The 23,892-nt window shown below is 41.3% G+C and overlaps 1 protein-coding gene across 1 annotated transcript; it reads right to left on the bottom strand.

The window, feature by feature from the left end:
- Positions 1–592: 592 nt before the first annotated feature.
- stc1 (stanniocalcin 1) lies at positions 593–14,360 on the bottom strand. Its single transcript, XM_072681101.1, has 4 exons — positions 14,003–14,360; positions 4,042–4,184; positions 2,449–2,660; positions 593–2,092 (listed from the first exon to the last, which is right to left on the bottom strand). Exons 1-4 carry the CDS (start codon positions 14,115–14,117, stop codon positions 1,810–1,812), a joined length of 753 nt encoding a protein of 250 aa, XP_072537202.1. The 5' UTR covers positions 14,118–14,360; the 3' UTR covers positions 593–1,809.
- Positions 14,361–23,892: the final 9,532 nt, after the last annotated feature.

The raw sequence follows: 23,892 nt of genomic DNA on the forward strand, positions 1-23,892 counted from the left end.
AGTGTCAAGAATGGCTCCAGAAAACACTTTGCAGTGGCTGTTTCAGTTGAACTGTTTCTATTAAGCGTAGGTGTAGTATAGAATGGCTGGATTGCATCGCCCGCCCATTACTTATGCATTAACTAGTTTGAAATACTGGATGTCAATTTCCCCTAACACAGGCAGATTGATTTTTTTTTTAAAGCTGATATTATGCTCTAAACAACAGTCTATTGTTGACCCTGCACAAATACACAGTAAGTGGCAATGCTCTCAACACTTTTTTTTTTCTTTTAATCTTTAAAGTGGTCCCATACAACACTTGCAGAGAAGGTGACCAACGTGTTCCCCCATGACCAGCACAGAGTCATTACATGGGTCTTATACAGGTAACTCAACAGAGATTAGCGTGAAAGGTCCCAGAAATCCAAGCTAGCCCCCAAAAAAGGGCACTCAGCAAATGTCACTGTACTTATAAAAAGAAAGCAAAGAACATGTATATCTGTAAACTACCTCTAGCTATCGATCTAGGATATCCACAGAAATGTAATAATAAAATAAACACTTAAATAATATAGTAGGAAAATAAATATGAATAACTCAAAAGGCTTCTTCTTTTTTTTCTCTCTCCTTAAATAGACATCGTTTTGCTTTGCAGCGCTGCATAAACAGCGCGCTTGAACCCACCTCTGTATGTCATATTCACCAGGGAGCAAGTTGTTCATCTGTCCAATAAGTTGTCCAAAACGTGACGTGACACTGACATTGCACTCAAGGGTTTAGTGATTAGAGAAACGTCCTGAATGGGTTTTCTGCCGCACTGTAGCGCGAGTTCCAGAGGAAGCGAGTATTTCAGTAAGGTTAAGAGTTAAGAAAGTTCCAATAAAATTCCTTTAAACCACTTACATCTAGGAATTAAAATGAAACGTTTATTTTCTTAGAAAAATAAGATGTTTTAAAGTTACTAAAATGGGTCTCCCCTCGCATCTCTAAGCAACTGCGTAGTTATGTATGGCTCACTGACACCTAATGTTACTGAACTCAGGGTCTATGAGATATGGCATCTGGAGTGAATTTCAGTTTTTGGTCTTTTTATGAATTCCTGCACAAAGATTTTATTTTTTATTTATTTATTTTTTTAAAGATATCTCTCACCCGGTGGGTGAGCTTTCACAAAAAGGCTAGTGGCAATTTAAGATTAACAGCTAAAAATAGTAAAATATCTGTTAATAAATAAATAGTACACTCTCATATTTATAGCACATGCCAACTATTTCACATTAACAATAGATCCAGTATATATACACACATTTTCTTTGTAATCTCATTACGTTATATCGATTATAAATGGTTATCTATATTTATGGTATTATTATTTTTTTCCCTTTAAATACTTTCATGAAAATAATATCTTTTTTTAAATTTTAATTAAGAAGTCTCTACACAATGGCCTGGATTTTAGGATATTCCTCACGGTTGACAGTTTCTACACTGACCTTGTAAACGTGACTTTACCTGTGCATGGATCAGTCTTCAAAAACAAACGAAAAAGAGGCTGGGTTGATTAAACTAGCCACGATTTTCCCTCGGAAATGTACTTATTTATGAGAACCTAAATCAAATGTGACGTTTAACTGATTAAACATAAACTTTTGACATTCAAGCTGTGAAGTTTTTATATAGGTGCATGCCTTTTCCAGTTCCAAAGAACGAATGTATTCCTGCATTTTGATGAAGATTGAACCACTTATGCTTCGTTTTTGTGTTTTTCGCTTTGCCATAGGGTACGTGTGCACAATAGCTACGTTTGGACCAGGAAATGGGCTGCGGTTAAGAGCTGTCACCGACGTTGCGTTTCTTGCTGAAGAGATTGGCCGCATCCCTGTTGCGTAGATTCGGTGGGTTTTTGTGTGCCTGGGGACTGACAGACCACCGCCAACCTCCGCGTGTCTCCGTCCCAGTGGGTACTGCAGCAGACGGGCAGGGCTTGTTCTGCAGTAGCTGGAAGAGCATGGCAATCTCAGGCCCTAACCGGGTCAACAGATTCGCCCTCACCAGGTCTACTGTTTCTTCGTCACACTCCATCAAACTCTGCAGCAGCTTCCCATAAAACCTGCAGAGAGGCGAAGAACACTCCCACTGAGATGTGCCACAACAAATTAGCATGTTTACCAACATTAGGCAGACCCACGCAATGCCAGTAGAGTAACGTAAAAAAAATGTTCATGACACAGTTGGGTTGCAAATAGGCATCTTCTAATTTCAGTGGATACATTGCTGTGAGGATTTGATTGCATTTAGTGACAAGAACATTAGTGAGATGTTGGATGGACCACCATCATTCCAGAGAACGCAGTTCCACCAATTATTAGGCACAGTGCCAACATGAGAGCCCTATTCTATTGCCAATACTTAGGACTACGTAACCGGTGTTTGTGTATGTGTGTGTGTGCATTTGTGTCGTCGTACCTGTTGGGGAAGTGGCTGGGCAGTTGAGCCACCTCTGCAATGGCCTCTGGGTTTGACTTGGCCACAGTGCAGATGTCCAGCTTGCTGTAGCACTCTTCCTGAACCTCAGAGATCATTCTCTGGAAGGTAGAACAGCGCCGCACTGTAAGAAAGACCTTGGAGGTGATGCCATTGGCGATGCACTTCAGGCTCTCCTTCACAAAGGCCTTGCCCTGGAAAAAGGAAAAGAAAATCACTGCTGAATTGAAAGCAACAAATGTAATCGTCAGAATCTTTCCAATACACAGCCCTAATGTAAAGCAGTGGAATCTTAAGTAGTGTTATAACCTCTAAACACTTGTCTAACACGGTCTATTACACACTAAGGTGTATTATTCAGCAGCTACAGGGACATCTGTGCAGACTGGTGGGGCTATTCCTTGGTAATAGATGGCTAATAACACTTTCGGTCCACCGGTGGGCCACTGGCCTTTCAGGGGGTTAAACAAGTTGGACTATCGAAGTGATGAAGACGTCTGGGTTTGATGCACGCCAGGAGAACACTATCCACTTGAATGTATAGTACCACTCTACCACCGTAGTTGCTCTTGTGGCTTAATGGATCCATGCAACCATGTTCCAAAATCAAGTATCAAGCCTTCAAAGAAGGGTGGAGGCTGTAATAACAGCAACAGGAGGAACAACCCCACATTAAAGGGGGCCGGTCGTGCTGTTATTACGACCGGTCCCCTTTGAACCATCAAAAAATACTACTCATACATATGCCAGACTTCCTTGGTGCCATTTCAGGTTAGAGGGGGCATGTCTATATCTGCACCCTACTTGAAAAGACACAGCACATTCCAGTATTAAACATCTATCAATTTAACTGTTCCTCTTTAATGCCACATAGTGATCTGCCATGGGTGAAAATGATGTTGAATATGTCAACATTTATATATATAAAAGAGTTTATCTTTCAGGAACTATAAAAGCTGTTGTACATCTGCAATATATTCTCTATATTTCTCAAAATTTGAAGACCATTAATTTTGCTTTACGGCTTTACCACCTCGGTTCATCTGGCCATGTTCTTCTTAGGTTCCTAATCAATAAAGTTGTGATTTTAGGAAATGGCACAAAGACATTAGAACACAAATGTGCATAACAACATGATGTTGGTACTGACTTTAAAAATAGAGTTTCCCTTGCTTTCTTTTAGGCAGTTAGAAGTAGTATATTGATTTAAGTAATTCAAATACATTGTACTGAAGTAATTCAATCAAAATAGAATTGAAGTAATTGTTCCTAATTGAAGTAATTGTAACATTTTGTGATATGCATGAATCCCTGGGAAGTGAATCTGGCTCCCTTTACATCAGCATATTCCTGAACAATCACAATGCTCACATAGCTCCACCCTCTCTTTGAGTCTGAGCAACCTGGACAGCTAAAGCTAAAGCTAAAGCTAAAGCTAAACCTGGCAAGCTACAACCGTGACATAACACCACGAAACTATTATAATTGGACTTCAGGGGAAACAATACAAGAAAATTATACAATTTGTGCCTTTATGACGTGAACATGCATCATTATCAAATCCAACACACATACCTGAGTGTCGAATTTAGCAGCGCTGTAGAGAAAGGACTTGCAGATGTCATGCATTCCATCTGTGTCACATGTAGAGTTTTCAAGACAAGCGAAGGCACCACAGCCCACTTGCAGGGCACCGTTCAAGCAACGTGCCACATCCGCTGCAAAAAACAAAAGTAAATAAAAGATAAGCATTAATAACAGTACAACACATTCACATTATGGACATAGACATAATAAACAAAATCCCACTGAAAATGTTCTGCCCCCCCTCCTTTTTTTTTTAGCTGACCTTATTAACTGATATACCTCAACCTGTAAATAAGTGACCATATCTTAGCAATGGTTCTCGCATTTGGGATTGATGAAGAAGATCAGGTGATAAGCGCTATATACAGGTATGGGTCACATTTCAGAGAAGCAGATCACACAGAGAAGCGCTGCATTCTTATGGGAAATGACTTGAATGTACAGTCATGTGAAACAAAAATGAGGACACCCCAAGGTACATACAGTATATAAATATGTCCTCTAAAATGAGGACAGGCGCTACCTGTAGGTCCCGTGATCACGTTTTAGGATTGCTGGAAGCCTCTTTACATATCTTGTGGTCTGCTCTTGGGCTAAACTTGCTAGGACGGCCTGACCTGACCATGTTGCCCATGGTGATCTTCCATGGGGACTTCAACTATCAAGAGCAAGCCAACATAAATGTCTGAGATTTAAATAAGACAGGCTAATCCAGAATCCTCTTTAACCAGGTTCTTCTAAACATCTGCACCTGATTCTGATTTTACATTTGACAATTTTACAGATTTTAAAAAAGACATTTCTTCATGTTTTTACATTTACATTTATGGCATTTAGCAGACGCTCTTATCCAGAGCGACTTACAAGGTTACTCGTATTACAGAGGAGGGTCAGTGTAGTGTTAGGAGTCTTGCCCAAGGACTCTTATTGGTGTAGCGCAGCATAGTCACCCAGCCCGGGAATCGAACCCCAGTCTCCCACGTAGTGTGGTAGCTCAGTGGCAGGTAGTGGTGTTAGCCCCCTGCCTATTAATTTCAATGGACAGCACTGCTGCATGCGCGCAGAGCATGATTGGTTGCGTCGCGTCGAGAGCAGCCGCACTGCATCTAGCCAATCAGGCAAGAGCAGGTTGTTCGTTATACGAGCATCCCAGACAGAATAAGCGCCTTTCAAGCATGGAGGACAAGCTGAAAACAGCAGTATCTGGATTCCCAGAGTTCAAATAACATCAACATGTTAAATCAAAGCGAAATGACCTTTCATTTGAATGCAAAAACATCACCGACACGCCCACACGCGGTGAGCCGTAAACGTGTGGCGAAATGCAAATTGTGGGACATGGTCTGTGCTTAAGGAGGCCTGACCAACTGACCAATTTTATGACTAGCCCTGTTTAACTGGATGCAGTGCAGCACAGTTCCAATAGAATCTCTGTACTGAGAATGGGATAGCATTTGAACAGCAGTGTTTAAGAATCTGCCGCTGCCAGTTGCTTTTTGTCTGGGAGTCAAAATATTGTGCGAAATATCCAGTTTCGTGGAAATGTCTTTAAATATCGTGATATATATATATTTTTACCGTATCGCCCAGCCCTCATGGTTAGCGGTGGAACATGCACACAAATGAAAGCAGAAGGAGAACAAATTCTTAAGTGGATCAGTAGCTGGGGAGCACATTCTCATTATCACTCAGCATTCCCAGGAGATGGTTAAATACCTTTCAGTCTGGGGGAAAAATTGTGGGTCATCCAGACTTTACTATGATTATAGATGACCTAATGTGAATTTCCATTCACTGCTGATACCAAGCCAAACTCCTTCTTCTACAAACTTAATGTGACAAATAACAGTCTGCATGACTGACCGCTAGACACCTTAAAATATATATATAAGACCAGAGCACAGTTTAGAGTAATTACTCCACATTTCCACCATTGGCAGCGGGTTTTATGAGTATTCCAGTAGTTATTCCCCCCCCCCTGCTCCTGAAACTATGTTTGTGACCCAGTGAGCTGACAACACCCACAGCAGGGGGGGGTTGAGGGGTTGATGCAGTCAGGGTGTTGTGTGCCCTGCGTTTGCCCCCGTAAGGAGAGAAGAGGAGGGGTGATGGTTATAGAGGGAGTGAAGGGATGTGTGCCGTACAGTATTGGGTTCTGCTGACTGTCGCTTTTGGCACGAGACTCACTGTTTTCCATTACTCTCACATGTGACAAGACAATGACGCTCAGCTCGGCAGGCGAAAGCGTCAAAACCACCTCCGACGCTCCAGAGGCCATCACCGTACAGACTTGCACCATGCACTAGGTCAGTGTCCCATCCCATTTTTAAAAAAACTTTAAAGGTTTTTAAAGTGAGGAGTGTGTGTGTAAGAGTGTGTGTGTGTGTGTGTGAAAGAAAAAAACTGGTGTTGCTTCAGACCTATTGTTTGGGCTCTGAAAGAAAAACAGGCGCTGTGTTGCTGTGTTAATGCTGCTGGCAGAAGGCAGACTTCTGAAATAACCAGAAACCCCCTAAATGTCATAGGATGAATACATCTATTGTCCATAAGAGAAGACTGGGGCGACAGCTCAGATGTACGTGGTGTAAAAGGACATTTGCTTACTGTACGCATTTGATCCAAGCGAATCAGTGTACCATTCCTTCCATGCATATTCAATTAACAATATCGGAGAAAACTATGAAATGATCAGTTATTGTGTTGTTTGTTTATTAATCTGATGCGAAAAAAAATAATTTTAGTTTTATGCTCAAATCAAATGAACAAATCTTTCATTTTTTAATATTCAATTGTGAATCTAAAATGGGAAAAATAAAAAACAAAGCAAGCACTGGAAACCACACGCTAATTTAATTCAAGATTTATTTCACCGCGCTGCAGCAGATGGGTATCCAGCAATGCTCTGTCAATAACCTTTCGAAGCGGAAAAAGCATGTATCGGACACAGAATTGGAGCGGGCTGTACTTGGATCAATATATGAGGTATTTATGTCCTGCCAATCTTTTAAACATTAGTGAATGGTTACATTTGTCTTAACAGACGAACCCCATGTTATGGCGTCAAGTTTATGTCCGACTAGCTGGCGAGCTGGCGAGAGTTTCATTAGCTATACCATAAAGTATTTGCCTATGCTAAGAATTCAGTGAAGTAAAAATTATTTTTATATATTTATTTTTGACAGAGCATCGCTGGATACCCATCTACTGCAGAGTGGCCGAAAAAACCTTTATATTAATATTATATATTTATATTAATTAAATCAGCGTACGCCTCCAGTCTGATCTGATCCGTGGTTCATTTCTTTTTTGTTTCCTATTTTTGATTTGAGCATAAAATGTATGCTGTATGCTGAAATCTAACTCATGAGATCTAACTCAGCATACACTGCTGAACTCCCTGTTCACTCTTCATATACACACACAACACATCCATCACTGCTCTACGTATTTATTCCATTTTACTATTGGTACGGTTCAATACTACAAGAAACAGTAGTATTGTGACTTAGCTGGACCTTAATCATCCAACAGTGTTTCGCTGTACTGTACCAGCCTGTTTAAAGACAATAACATTGAAATCGACTGAATTGAATAGAACTCAAAAGAACAAACACAAACGGGTATGTCATTATATTCATACAATTTGAATGAGTTGTTTTTTCATTTTCCATTTTTTGGATTTACAATTGAAAATGAAAAGAACACATGATACACTGATCCCCCAGCGATCCATGTTTCTTCGTTTCCTAGTTTTGATCCGAGCATTTGTTTTTGTTTTGTTCAGAGTCAAACATGAGCAAAAATAAATAAAATGCTTTTTTATTTTTCAATTTTGAATTTTTTATAAAATACAAAAAGAAAAAGTATACCCTAAAATCCATGCAACACTCAAGAGTCTAAAATTCAACTATTTACAAAGCATACTTGCATCCTTTGTCAAATACCTTTAGGCCTTAGCGTCACAACTGCAGAAAAGTCAGTACAAAAGTGTGGCCTACTGATTAACAAGTGAAACCTACAGTGTGTTCAGGAATATGTTCCATTCTAGACCTTTTATCAGTGACTAGTCCACAATCGTGGAACTCGTTGCAGACATTCAGTGCGTAATGCAGGCCACATGATATAGAACATGAATTTAAATACTAGCTTATAGATCTAATGAACCGAAATCAGGCCCACATTTCAATTCTTCACCCGCAAAACTGCAGTACTCCCATAATTAATATCAGCTTCATTGACCCTAAAATAGAACCCTGTGGGACTCCAGGAAATATGCTAAAACAAACAGTTACCAAATAATTCAAAGTAGTTTCTGCATTATGATTCATAACAGAATTCTAAGCTTATGGTTCAAAAGGTTAAAACAAACCTTTTGACAACAACAAAGATCAAAAGACATGCTATTACATAATAATTACTCCAAACAAGATTAATGTATTATAATTAGCATCAGCTGACCAGATGTACTGCGGTTGCTCGAGCACTGCAAGCCAAAATCCGACACCTCTGATTAATGGAATTTGGCTTTCATCCCTTAAATATTTCTTTTTAGAATTGGTAAACAGTGTTCGCAGTGGAGCAGCGATGCTGGACACTGTAAGCTAAGTATGTGTTTGCTATTTTGAGTCAAACCTGTTGTTTCTACATTTTTAACAGTGTGTGATTAGAAGCAATGATAGTCCACCCTTAGCTGGGGATGCTAAGAGGGGCTGCAGCGCCTCTAGATTTCAGGATTGTTTAACTGATGACCGCTTTAGCGGCATGTTGCCAAAACACAAACAAATGTACAAAAGTGTATGAGCTCCTAATGACTGTTAATAATAATAATAATAATAATAATAAGTTTCTTAAAGCTTGACTATGGGCGTGACACAATCAGTTATCCAGCCACATAATCTGAAACATAAAAAATGATCTGAAAAATATGAACTTTACAGGAGAAGGGGAAAACCTCCAGAACTTTCAATGGAAGTTAATGTGAAAAGATTTTATTCCGAGTCATTTTGGAGCATTTCTATTGGTCCTTGCCTTAAGAAATTTGGACACGATGTAAGGAACAACTGGCAAATTCACAAAATGTCAAAAAGTGAAAAACCGCTCCTCACATTACACCACGGTACCATACACTGGATTTGTCTGGCTGACCTAACAGTGACACTGATCCTGGCTTTAAGGTGCATAGCTGGGTTTACCTGCAGCCACTGCATTCTCCATTGTAGGATCAGCTTCAGTGAAAAACTCCACTGACTAACTCCACTGACGTATAAACACCTGCAGTGTGTGACGTGGGCATCAGGGAAGTGTGTCCGTTGGCTGGCTGGCTGAATGGCTGTTTGAATCACCAGACACCATCCTGGATGTCATGAGTAACCTTAACGGGGGTAAGCAGTGTTAGCTGAGCTTGGCCACACAGATACAGTTCTGCACAGACACGCCGAATGACCAGGAGGAGCCGTGAAATATATGGGTCTGACGCCGCTACAGAGCTTTTATTGTACGATAATGGAAAACAAAGGGGAGAGGTTGGACGTATTATGACTAATGAAACGTGAATAAAACTGGGTTCCCTCGCAGATAATGTGTGTGGGTACCCTGATGAGTTCTGACAGGTCAAGACTAATTTGAGCTCTTGGGGGAAAAAAAATCAATAGACAATGAACCTTCTTGTCTTAGCTCCCTCTCTCCTCTTTCTCCCTCTATCTCTCTCTCTCATCTCCTTGGCAAGTCTATTATAACCACAACAGTGTATGCTTTCCATTCACATATACAGTCATTGACTCGACAGGCTATATTATATTGTGTTTCCCACACAAACCAACAAGATGAACTGTTGGAGAGCAGCGTTTATATTCTGCCCTTCCATGGTTACCTGTTCGGATTACAATCGTTTCCACCGATCGAGTTCATGACCCCAAAGTGAACTGTGCGGCCCTGACGTTTAATGTACCTAAGCGCGTTATTTTAAACCGTTTCTACCAGCAGTAAGAGAGTTTATACTGTAGAAACTCCAGATACCATTAGAACAGATGCAGGTAAACACAAGAACAAGAAGGGGCTCCGAGTGGCTCAGTGGTCTAATGCACTTCCACTATGGGTCGCAAGTTCGAATCCCGAGCCATGCCGCTTTGCCATCAGCGGACAGTGAGAGTCAGAGAGAGAGCACAATTGGGTGTGTCCTCTGCTAAAGTTATGTTGGCCAGCACAGGCGTCCGTAAGCTGGTGAGGCGGAGCTGGGGACCCGTGTCGGCTGCTTGGCGATGCCACATCGGCGGCAGTTTGAAAAGACGCGGTGGCTGTGTCAAGTCCTTACCCTCTGAGCGATGAAGAGGTGGGTTAACTGGCAGTGCAAGGGGGACAATTTTAACAAATTATTAAAAAATAAAGGGGATTTTAATTCTGAAGAGAGCTAGTTTGAAGAACAAAGCTTGGCTCCAGATTTCTGCTGGACGCCCCCATCAGCCAGGGCAATTTTAGCATCATTAAGCCCTGATTTATCAAACCAGGTGTTGACCAGGAGGATAACACTAGACTTTAATGAGGAGAACTTTGGAGGTGATGGAAAACCACGACTTTTTGTGGGAATGTTATTAGCATTTATTCTAATATTAATGTTTTTGGCTAAATAAACACTTACTGCCCAGATAAGCAGCTTCTTCACTCATCCTCACAGTACTGTATATGCTAAACTATGGCGAATGTTGGTACTGTCTTAAAACACCACCTTAAAAGGCAAAGGCGTTTATATCAGAAGATGATGCAGATATCCATCCCGAATAAAAGCACTTTTATCCTCAGGTCCTCACCGACTCTACATAAACAAATGTCTCCAAACGATCATGTTTCTGCAAGAAGACCCCCCTCACCCCACTTAAGCGCAATACTGCGGTCCGTGAGCTGTCTGGCCTACATATGTTTATTTTCCAAAGTGTGTTTTCTCTATTTTAGGTCATACTGTAGCACCACTGTCTCTTTGTCTCTAAAGCACTGAGTCAGTACATGTCTCCCTGGCAACTAAGTACAACAGGAAGTTATGCAAATTCCAAGTGGAGCCTGACACAAAGGTTTGCACGTCCTCTGTCCAGAGACGGGGCAGAACTGAACGTCCCGTACCACACACAGATCCACTTCATTCAAGACTTTTAAACAGGCCGTTCTCACCGCACATTCATTCAACTTAACATGCTCATTGTTGCGGCCGGGCAAAACTGGAAGGGCCCTGCATCTCCAATTTTGATGTTTTCCACTTTTTGACATACAGTGAATTTGTCTGGTGTTCTTCAGCTTGTGTCCATTCGTTTCATGACAAATGTATCAATCGAAATGCTGCAGAATGACCTGGAATCAAATCTTTTTACATGGACTTCCACTGAAAGTTATGAGGGTTTTGTCCTTCTCCTGTAAAGTTGCTGTTTTGGAGATGCACAGTTTTGAGCAGCAATATTTTATGGGTGGTTGTGGTTGGTGTAGCGCAACAGATAACACCACTACCTGCCTGTGAGCTATTACACCATGTGGGAGGACCAGGGTTCGATTTCCAGTCTGGGTGACTGTGCTGCGCTACACTAATAAGAGTCCTTGGGCAAGACTCCTAACATTGCATTGCCCCCCCTCCCCCTCTGTAATACAAGTAACCCTGTAAATCGCTCTGGATAAGAGCATCAGCTAAATGGCATAAATGTAAATTATTATTTACAGTATTGTGATATAGTCTGTTATCGTGATACACTATGTTTTTTTCTGAGCATGCATTTATTTATGTTGCCAGTGTTTAACCCCTTAAGGTGTATTATTCAGTAACTACAGGGACTTCTGTGTAAACTGGTGGGGCTATTCTTTGGTATTAGAAGTTCGTAATGTGGCGCAACAGATAACACCATTACCTGCCAGTGAGCTACCACACCATGTGGAAGACTGGGGTTTGAATCCTGGTCTGGGAGCCCTTGGGCAAGACTCCTAACACTATGTTGACCCACCTGTATAATACAAGTAACCCTGTAAGTCGCTCTGGATAAGAGAGTCAGCTAAATGCTGTAAACATAAATGTAATAACACTTGCGGTCCCACCAGCAGGGCATGTGGTGTTTGAGGAGTTAAAAAACTTCACACTTGCACACTTTATTCCAAAGGGTTAGTAATTAGTCCTGTTTAATTAGATGCAGTGCATCACATTTTGAATAAAAATCACTGCACTATTAATATTGGATAGTATTTGAATAGAAGATTTTACGAATCTGATGCTACTGATGCATTTTGTCTGTGTTGATTTAATTATCGTATTAAATCTTGTGTATAAAAGAAAAAGGTCTTTAAATATCGTGATATATTTTTTAAGCATGTCACCAGCCCCTGGACTTTTTTAGTACCTGCTATGAATAATGTGAATAATTACAGAATAAAAGAGGATTAAGAAAATTCATATATCAAACAGACAGAGGCTCATTTTGTGTTGTGTTTAAACCCCCAACCACTAGAGAGCAGTGTTGTAATCTGTCTTCAGATCCCAGTGTTATGATTGGATAAAAAGTTAACTTTTTTAATACTATGACATTAGATTTTTTAATAATTTCAATATCTCGTCCTGCTCTTACAGTATTGCAACATATTAAACTGTATCTCCTGTATCGCCAGGTTCTTACCAACGCAATACACAGCCCTACTGAACAGGTCTGAAAATTAATGTGTGCTCATGTCTAATGTGGTAGTTATGAGCGTGGGCCCACATATACGGACTGTTCTGCAGTTTAAGAGTCTAAAGTCAGGAGAAACTTTTCTGAGGGTGTGAATGAATGGCAGAAGTAACCAGTTTATAACATTAACTGATGCATGAGCAAATCTATAAAACTACCACCATATAAGAAAGAGCCACCAAACACATATAGGCAATGCACTGAATGCACTGGCTGTTCCAGTGACCTACACTCTCTATTCTGTGAGGTCCTTTAACCCTTGGAGGCCTGAGAAAGAGAGAAAGCAGAAGCAGCTTCACTGTGCTGTTCACCATTTTCCATTTTTCTGCTTTTGCATGACCCTCACACTGGTGGCACATCAGCTCCACTGCGGATAGCAGCTGGCTTTAGCAGCTGGAGAAGAACACAGGTGCTAGTTTCGGTGATTTTCAACGCATCAGCTCATTGCAATCATGCCCAAGCTCGGTGGCAATGAATGACTGACTGCAAGCTCATCTCCTTAGCAGCAGCAGCAGCCCACCGGCTCGAGCTCTTCTTCCACCCACCGTTAACGCATATTAATGCCCCGGTGCCCTAATAATCACCCTGTTTCTGCACGCAACCTCCTACGACACGTCCTCTAAAGCCCTCCGAGCACGCGCTAACGTTACCAACCTGCTCTGCATCCATTTTGCGCGTGCAATCAAATGCTAGCTACTTCTGCAGGAGCAATTTAGTGCAAGCAACTGTTCGCGTGCGAGCGGAGATGCTATCAGGCTGCAAAAATCGAAGTCTAAAAATTTATAAGAGTGCACGGATTTTAAGACCCCCCGTGCGGTCTCGTGCGCAGGCTCATTCAAGGGAGCTTCAAACGTTCGCCGTCCAATAGGAAAGTCCTTCAGAAGTGCCTGAAAAAGCGGCCAGGAAAGCTCGCGCCCTCGCCTCGGAGCAGCATTTCGGCCACTCTGCATGCACGCGCGAGACTGAAAACGCCGGCGAATGCACGAGCAGATGGGAGTCGCGTGCACTCGCTCCCCACAACCCCCCTTTAGAAGATGCTCGATGCCGGTTAGATGCAGCGACGCTGCCGCCGCCGCTGCTAGTGGGCTCGAGGCTTCTTGCTAAAGCGCTGCTAAAGTCAGGCGATGTGATACATGGCAATACCGGCTGGCGCGCGAGTCGAGGGCTTTTCTCTTTTTTTTGCATGAGCTTGCACGAGCGCTTGCAACGAATGCACCGAGGGGGCAATATTTGCACATTGCACAGAAAGCGGGGTTACTCACAGGGGCTGTTGGCGGAGAAGCGCGCTCTCCTCGGCGAAAACGACTCGTTGAGGTCCAGCTCGTGCGCCGACACCACGAGCACGACGAGCAGCACGAGTCCTGTCCTCGGCGGCATCTCTTTTTCTCTCTCTCTCTCGCGCGCGCTCTCTTTTTGGTCTCTCCGTCGCGTGGTACTCAGCAGCAACACCACGGTTTGTCCTCTTGCAACACAGCGCTCGCGCTCCGATGGACGTCTGTCGTTGCCGGTGCTTCTGCTGCTTTATCGAGTTCGAGCTCGAGCTCGCGCTTGCTCTAGCTTATGCTCTTCTTCCTCCTCCTTCTCCTCTTATTCGTCTTCTTCTTCCTCCTCCTCCTCTTCTTCCTCCTCTTCACTCCTCTTTGCCAGTTTCTCCTCGCGTGCATGACAGGAGCGCGCGGGTCGCCGCTTTATATATATGGCAATGCACGGAGACGTCGCGAGCCCCGCAGCTTTCGCCCAATCACAGCGCGCCGTGCCGGTCTCGCGCGCCTACATTCAAAAATTGCATGTACGGAACTTTTCCCGTTTTCTCTCTCTCTCTCTCTCTCTCTCTCTCTCTCTCTCTCTCTCTCTCTCTCTCTCTCGTTTTCTTTCTTTCCTTTTTTTTTCTTTCTGCCATCGACCCGTGCGATTCTGGTCTCTGCACAAAATACCTCCGTGCAAAAGACAGCAAATATTGTTGCAACCTTAAACTGTTGATTTATACAAATGCTGGATTTGCAGGAGATAGGGCACGCGCCTTTCCGGATCCTTTGCTCCGGATCGTCTCGCTGCACCGCGACTAAGCATTGCTTTGTATTTTCTGAACTGATAACAGACGTCAGGGCACAGCCAACTTAAACTGTGAAGAAGTGCACAGATGCAGCGCCACAGCTCCATGCACACTTCTGCATCAGCTCAGCAGACGCTTTAAAGGGCCCATATGCTTAAAAACAGAGCTGGGTTTCATATATAAATGTTGTTTCCTTAATATGCAATTCACTCCATACAGTCCACACAGTGGATATTGGGATATTACGTTGCATAACCACGCCCATTCCCCCCCCCCCCCTTGTTTTTGTGATGTCACAAAAAACTGCACATTTACATATATCTCCCCATTCAGGCTACAGCACCTCAAGTTATAAAGAGCACCCCCCCTTCCATACAATGCAAATATGGATATTAAGTTGCAAAAACACGCCTATTTTGAGGTTATGGTTTTTGTGATGTCGCAAAATCTCCCTACAGCACTTTAGCCCTGCCCATTATTTAAGATATAAGGAGCACCCCACCAGTCCATATCGTGTATATAGCTAGCAATGCCAAGTTGCATAACCACGCCCATTTTCTGCTAATCATTTTTGGTGATTACATATGTGTAAATATGGTATTTGGCATATTTACACATATGTAAATGAACACATGCACCACCCCCAGTCCATACACTGTACATACAGATAATAAGTTGCATAACCATGCCCATATTTTATTCACAACCATATGTTAGCCCCGCCCATTCAATATTATTTAAGGTATAAGGACTGATTCAGTCTGGATTGCTTTTTAAATGAAGCATCTCCCCCCAAACCCCTCCCCCTCCCGCCCATTTACTGCATATGTGGATACTAAGTTGCAGAACCACGCCCATTTCTTGCCCATTTACATATACCTACCTATTCAGCCTACAGCAGTTTAGCCCTGCCCATTCAACCTCTATCATTTAAGTTATAAGGAGCACCCCCCTCCAGTACATAGTTTACATATGAATACTAAGTAGCATAGCCACTCCCATTTTTGTTCACTGCTTTTGTGATGTCACTAAACCCGACACATTCTCCCTGTTCAGCCTCCTGCAGTTTAGCCCCGCCCATTCCACCTGTATTGTTTAAAATATAAAGAGGGATTCGGCCTGGATTGCTTTTTAAATGAAGCACAATACAGGACAGCCAATCAGAACAGAGGTTATTAACATGTGTCATTTATCTTAAAGACGCAGTAACAGAAAACAACCTGTTTAATTTTTAAGGAAAATTAGGTTAGAAAGTAGAAAATTAAATACACATTAAAATACACTAAAATAATAATCATAATAAAAAAATATAGGAAATACATAGGATCTGGACAATTTAACACATCATATATTGTTATATATAATAATATATTAACACATATATTGATCATACTATAAACATAAAGTTTGGCTCAAGTAAATACAAGTATATATTTTCGTCCCTGTGAAGGTGGTTCCCCCACAGCTCCAAACCAGAACCTTGTTCCATTATTGCTTTTAGCAAATGACTGAATGTTGTTTCTTGTCTGCTTGTCCTTGTTTAGTTTACTAATCCATGGACTGTGTTTTGACAGAGTGGACGTAGAACAGTGTGTAGCTGATGTGCACGGCGCTTCAATACAGTTGAAAAAATAAGACCTAAGCTCATTCAAATCGATAAGGATAGGAATCCTTTTAATGCCTATCCCAACACAACCACCACCAGCCAGTGCTGTTGATGCAGCGGCCATGGATGGGGAAGTTCTGCTGGTGAACTGCTCATGTAAAGCAGATTGGTGTTCTTCGGTGGACCAAGTTAACGCATCCGCATAGGCGCTGCTCAGAATCTTCTAGAGTTTAACTAGAATCTAGAAGTGTAACCTACTCTATTTGTCCAAATGTTTGTGGACACACACACATCTCGTCTTGTCCCTGTAGAGAAGTACTGCCAATAGAATAGGAATCTCTGGAGCAGATCAACATGAAAATGAAATGTTAGATGGTGCTCCATCCAATACTTTTGGGATGAGTTGGGGAGTGATGACCATCAATGTCTTGACCTAACTGTCGCTAAATGCAATCAAATTCTCACAGCAATGCTTCATAATCTAGTAGAAATCCTTCTTTCCTGGACAGTAGAGACAGGTACTCCAACAAAAGCAGGGTGAACTCATTCAGAAGAAACAATGAATTATCAGGTGTCCCAATACTTTTATAATAATACTATTATACTTTTGTAATAACCTATTGCTGCGTGCATTAGAAGATCACAGGTTTGAACCTGATGATGCTACAACCATCCACTGTGAGGAGTCCAAGAAAGCATAACTGGCCTTGTTCTCTCTGGGTAAGTAGGATGGTTCTCTATCTACTCCATGTTGACCACACGTGACGCTAGCCACGATGGGAGTCTCTTAGCTGATGTAATGTAAATGGAAGTAATTGTTCTCCTCCAAGCGTGTTGATAACATTGAATTAGCAGCAGTTAGAAAAGACTGGTAGGCTGGCTTTATGTAACTCAGTGGAATCACATGCTAGCCTTTAGTCTTCATGTGTCTTTAGTGATCATATACTAGTTACAGGCCTTAAAATGAACCCCCACACAAGACAGTTGTGCTGTTGCAAACCAAAGACCCATTTCATGGCTGCATTTGAGTGAATTCCCAAAACAGATCGGAGATGCTGTCAATAATTATCCAAAATTTAGTTTTAGGCTTTTATATCAAGCTTCATATTTTCAGATTTGCTGATGGATTTGCTGATCACACAGAAAAAAACGTTTTTTTTTTTCATTTTACTAAGACTTTCAAGATGTGAAGGATGTAAATGGCAGTTGTTACATTGTCCTGAGCACACTGTCCGAGATGCTTAAGAATAAAGTGCCCAGCACATATGGGAGGCACTTAGTCTGCTGGCTGGCAGCGTGAAATGGGCAACAGTAGTAATGGACTCTCAAAAGTGCAAATTACTACAAGGGCGTAATGTACGGTGGCACCAACACAGGCCGGAAAGAGGGAAGTTTCCAGTGGTGAGAGGTGAAAGAGAGCTGTGGGAAAACTTTAGATTTTGGGAAACAAAGCTAGGTTCCACAGAGCAATAAGGAAGACCAAGGCTTGCTGATGCTTTTTGTGAATCTCCTTGAGTAGCAGTTCTTCAATTGGTCCAGACTGGTCTCCAGAGAAGCCTGTAGCAATCAGCAATATATATAAGATAATAAGATAATAGAATTTTGAATATATATATATATATATATATATATATATATATATATATATATAGTTTATGCTATAAGTTAAGCCAAAAAGCTCAGGATGTCTTAATGCTGGTTTATGCTCTTAACTCTCGGTTTGAGGCAGATAAACAAACAGTTAAGGCTGACTACCCCAAGTCACACACGCTGGCATATCTACACTAGCTAAATATGCTAATTCAGTGCGTGAGCCTGCTAGCCAGCAAAGAGTAGGGAGAATGAGTTAGCAGGCAAGGGCAGGAACACGACCACTGTGGACTCATCATCATTTTTTCAATTCTTCTTCGAGTATAACAGGCTGGGTTGTGTGTATATGGCAAAACAGCGCCACCAGTGGACGGGATTTGTGAATCATAAAGCATGTAGTTAAATGTTCTGCAAACGTTACACATTTCTTGAGGTGCACTTTAGTGTTCATGAGGTCTTGTTGACTGAGGTCCCTCAGAAGAATAGTCCTTGAGTGTATCTTCCTCACACTGAAAGACCCTTATGTTAGTTTAATGTATGTAGCTTAACCCTTAAAATCACAGTGTGAATGTCCGGACTTATTCTTAAGGTATAGAAATGTGTTATCATCATTTGGGTCCATTGGTGGGTCCTGGGATTGCTAAAGTGTTAACCATGAAGGGAAGAATGCTAATGGGTGCCAGTATGTCACCTATTGTTTAAGCTAAGGGAGACTTAACTTCGGTGCTACTACACTGTTAAAAGTATAAGATCCTTGTGGAAATTTTGGAGGTTCTTCAATTTGAAGTTGAGGAACCTCCAAAAAAGGTTTTTTAGAAGAAAATGCTTCCTTGAAGGCTCCTTAAAGCACCTTAAGAGGTTCCTCCCAGTTTCAAATTAAGGAACCTCCAAAAGTTCCTCAAGGATCATATTCTTTTAACAGTGTAGAGTAGAGAGAATTTGTCGACAGAGACAAATAAGGGTCAGCTGCAGTGTATGTTGGATGCTGCATTGCTCTATAGATCAGACCGTTGTCATTTTAATATACACATTTCCTGCTATGACATGGTGCTACCAAGATGGTAAGGTGAAGGCTAGCACATGCTTCCTCTGAGACCTAACTCCTGTGCATTTGCTGCTAACATAACGTCTTTGGAAGGCCGGGAACTTGCAATCACCCAAAGACAGTGCCAATGCTTAAACGACTGTGCCACTCAGAAGTCTCGAAATTCTTTTTGTGATTTTAGCTGAGCTCAGCCAGTTAAAAACAGCAACCTCAGAACCCCATGATGGAACAACAGAAAAAGATTTGTTCTCAAAACAAATGAATCTTTGAAAATGTTCTGAACACTGTTGAGCCAATGTAAATTATTAATCTCAGGACTCCAAATACACAGAGGCATCAAAGGGGCATCCAGGTACATGATGTTCTAGATTGTACCTACTTTCTAGTCAACTATACTGAGTGAGTATTATGTGCTGCCAAATATCACTAAAGCAGTTTGCAATATTAATGCCTGCTACTGCAGCCCAGAGATGTCGTACTGGCATAGTCAAATATTGGGGATAAATCAGACAGGTGTGTTCTCTTTTCAAAGCAGTGCCCTGAGAATATTCAGTCGACGCTAGCCAACTTTAGGAACAGTGGCCTTTAGGGATTGGGCTTGGGACATCCCAAGACCTGTGCAGCAAAATACACATTGTCCACATTGTTTGCAGTGTCCAAGTTGAGTTAAACGCACATTTGAGGTATTAATAAACCAAAAGAGAATTTATTTGATGGCCACTATGCTAGCCACAGAGTGACACGAAAATCTGCTTCTGCGCTGTGAGCTCACTGAAGGCGGTCTGAGACATGCTTGGTCTGGGAGAGGGGAGCAGGTCCACCAAAAAGAGTAGGTGAGTCTCTGGTCTCTACTACACAAATTTTGATTGCAAATTTGACAACATGGCAAACAGTTCTGGCTTCAATTCTATAAAACAGATGGGAATGAAACCACGGCATCCATGTTTTCTATATTCAATGGTTTAACTGAAGTACACGGTTAATTAAAAAGTAAATTGGCATATAAATTGTGAAGTTCAGGACTGCATGTTAATATTTCAGACTGATATTTGCTAGACAACTGAGATCTAATTAGGAAAATGTATATTTAGGAAAAGTTATAGGTAGGAAGATACAGTGAGAAAGTGCAGGCATGCAATGTGCTATGAGTTTTGGGCTGCAGTGAAGGAAGCTTCAGGCTAAAGTGCAATGAAGTGAGCACTCTTCTCCCAGTACGCATGGATAAGTCTCTGTGACGTTGCGTAGGCAGCAGCACTTTGATAAGATGCAGTGATTGGTCCCATGTGACATGGAGGAAGCACATGTTGTCCTTAATCCTGAGAGGCTGGTAGTATTGGGCCTAGTACATCCCTAATACAGGTGGAAATTAAGTTATGTAGGAATATGAAAATGGGTCACATGCGATATGGCCATCCTCTGATTAAGAAACTGCCAATCTTGGACAGAACAACAATGATTTTTAAAAAGAAACTTTTTTAATGGCCCTTGGCTTGGACATACTGTTCTAGGAACAATCCTTCAATGATGTGTAGGTTCATTAATCTTTGAAATTATTCTACGCACTCACATAAAGTCATTCTAAGTAATTGCTCTAAAAAATACAGAAAGTTAAATCTGAAAAGATGTCAAGCCTTTTTAATACTTCATTCTTAAGCGAGTCTCAAGCTGCGGTGTCCTTAGGTTTTCACTTCTTTTGGGTCATTTCATTTCAATGTAGCAAACATTGGTGGAAAGTTGACAATACCTGCCTTTAGAGTGACCTCACCTAGACGTAGAAAAGTAGGATTTCAGCCAGTTTTCTGAAAATATTTACCTCAGAAAGCACTGCACATTAGAGCGATTAGCAAAAAGATCCCACTGAATTAACCTTTGGAACTACAAAGAAATGCATGTCAGCATCTTAAGTTCTAATAGCATATTTCTTTAATCTAAGGTTCACATAAGATTGCATTTTTAGCCTTTTTTAATGTAGCATCTTCAAGCTTCTATCGATCATATCATATTAATCAGAACAACTGCTAAGGTTTCCTGCTAAGTGCATTGTTTATTTCAGTAAAAATCTGGTAGGCTGAAACTTTAAACGAAGGACACTGGAGAGAAATGATGTGTATGATGACGATGGTGGTGTATGTATCAGCCTGTGAGCCTTGGGATCTATTAGTGTAAGTGGAGGAAACATCTGGCTTTTGGAAAGACGGGGGATTGTATTTTTTTCTCAAGAAGCCAGTAATTAGGGCCCATTTACTGGATACTCCATAAGCAACAGGTGTCTATGTATGAGTGTGTGGACGTGAAACAGTGCAAGGGCTTTGTATTTGGGATTGGCTGAGAGCGTGTACGTATGCTTGTGAAGAAGCTGGGTTCAAAAGCAGGGCATGATGGCCACAGAAAGTGAGTGATGGCTTTGCATGACTTTGCATGAGGGCATTTTAACTGATTCTCAGATTACTCTCCACTTTGCATCCAGTGCGTTGTCTGTAGGCCATCTCAGGGGTCAGTCCCAATCACAACAGTGGCAGGCTTCACACTGCTTCATAGCCGTAATGGGCCTGTGAGTTACAGCATGATGGCAGAGGATTCAGAATGAAGTAGTATTAAAGAGTTTAAAATTAAAGTCTCATCATTTTGAAGCTGATGTCTGTGGAATGTTACATTACAGACAGTAACAATAATAATAATAATAATAATAATAATAATAATAATAAAAGATTAATAGATTCACAGGTCTGGATGGTAGACGTGTGTCTGATTGACCTCATGTCATACATCACTGTAAAAGTCTAAGTTCCTTGAGGAACATTTAGGGGTTCTTCAAGAGGAACCTCTTTAGGTGCTGTGAGGAACCTTCAAGGAACATTGTTCCTCCTCAAAGTAGGTTCCTCCACAGTTTTAAGCTGAAGAACCCCTAAAAGTAGCCTGACCTGGTGGAAGGTGCACACTGTAATTACACTGGTGTCCACTAGAGGGTCTGTAAGGAGTATGTATTGACAAGCTGCAGGTAAGAGAAGTTCATGAATCTGCTATTGGCTGAAAGAGCACCCTGAATGTTCTTCATCTGTACAGAAGGTACACTCGCTGTATGGGGCGAGTCATGAGTTATTTTATCATGATCTAAATCAACTCCTCTTTGTAATCTTTATCAGAACAGGAATTAAATGTTTTTTGTTTTTAAATCCATTTATTATTACATGCAAAGCTGTGTAGAAAACCTCTAGAAATTCATGTCCGAATCCGTATTTTCACCCCCTTTTCTTTTTCCAGCAGAAGACAGTAGGAATGTTGGCCAAGAGCAAGTCACAATCCACCGAGGATGCCAGCAACACTAAATCTCCCCTGTTGACTTTTAAGGTTAATAAAGCAAGAAGTTAGATCAAGAATGTGCAAATTGAGGACTACAGCCTATATCTTTCCATAAAATAGTCCCAGATTTAATCATAGGTCAGCTGTGCTGAGGCATTTCAGCAGTTTGGCCCGTGAGAGAGGGATAAGGGAATAAAGAGAGAGTGAGAGAGAGGGAGAGAGAGGGAGAAAGAGGGAGAGAGAGGGAGAGAGTTCATTTCTCTAAGAATGGACATTTACGTCTGGATGAAATGCCTCATTACTATCTGTGTTAGATTAGCTTCAGTGTTTTTAAAGAATGTCTATTTTGTGGACTTTGCTTATCATGCGCATATGAAGTAAAGTGAAAGATGTAATTCATTAATGCCACTGATGGAAAGTCACAAGTCGCGTCCAGCAATTCCCTGTAAAAACTACTGCAATTCCTCAAGGTTCCTTCATTATATGCTCCACTAGCATTTTCAGTCTATACAAACAAAAAGTAGCCACAAATATTGACTGAGAGGTTGTTTTGTCCCTTAACCAGCAGGATGTGGGGTCTCTTATTTGTCTTTGTCCTCTAGTAACTGAGTTCGGAACTGCAAATAATATGGATATGCCACAAAAGTCCCTACTTGAGATAAAGTCAATCAGCGAGGACATTAGCATCTTTAGCTTTACACAGGAGCAACAAGGCTAACACAGTACTGCAAGCTTATGCCTCACCAGTTAGCACTGTGCTAACCACATGCCTAAAATTGCATTGAGCGAGTAAATCACCTCAAATAGACTCATTTATGTGGGTTCTGACACTGTCTGTATCTATACACTATCTATAAAAATGAACAGAAATTGTGTTTTACATGTCTAAAAACAGAAATAGCAACAATTCTAAGGCATGAACATTGCTGTAATTTTCATGAACGAAAGTGTAATGCCACATAATACGCTGGCATTATACCTCAGGAGTTAGCTCTAAGCTAACTACATGCCCAGATCATCACGTTTGCCTCAAATTGCATTAGGTAATCTGAAATAGACATGTTTATTACTGTTATTTATACAATTGAGAAAGACCACCAATTTTACCTCACAATCAAATTCTGATTCTGATTCATGATTTGCAGTTTTGTCTGTGTTAGCATTATTGTGATGAAAATCCCACCGCCTACGTCTACCTCAACCTTTTGAATTTAGGTTTAATATACTGTTTTTAATCATTATGCAGAAACTACAGTGAATTACTTGGTAATTGCTTGACATATCTTGTGGAGTCCCACAGGGTTCTATTTTAGGGCCTATAAAACTGATATTAATTATGATAATAAAGGAATTATTAGGGTGAAAAACTGACTACATACCGTAACACACACTAAAATGTTTGTGGGTTTTTAAAAAGTCTTAATTAATCTAAACATTTTACGAATTGAACTTTTTGGTAAAGACTGAAGCGGTGGCAATGACAGAGACACCGTTCTCCCTGGTCAGTATAACACACTCAAGGGTTACTCAAGGGTTCAGAGGGTTCAGCACTGAGCGT

The sequence above is a fragment of the Salminus brasiliensis genome, chromosome 6 (genome assembly GCF_030463535.1).
Source record: "Salminus brasiliensis chromosome 6, fSalBra1.hap2, whole genome shotgun sequence".
Lineage (NCBI taxonomy): Eukaryota > Metazoa > Chordata > Actinopteri > Characiformes > Bryconidae > Salminus > Salminus brasiliensis.

Bases quoted from the DNA above. Each gene is read 5' to 3' on its own strand.
- stc1 (XM_072681101.1), bottom strand. From the start codon at position 14,117: ATGCCGCCGAGGACAGGACTCGTGCTGCTCGTCGTGCTCGTGGTGTCG. The intron at 2,661-4,041 runs GTATGTGTGTTG...TCCTTTTTCCAG, and splicing joins CTGCTAAATTCGACACTCAG to GGCAAGGCCTTTGTGAAGGA. The intron at 2,093-2,448 runs GTACGACGACAC...GCCTCTCTGCAG, and splicing joins CCCAGCCACTTCCCCAACAG to GTTTTATGGGAAGCTGCTGC.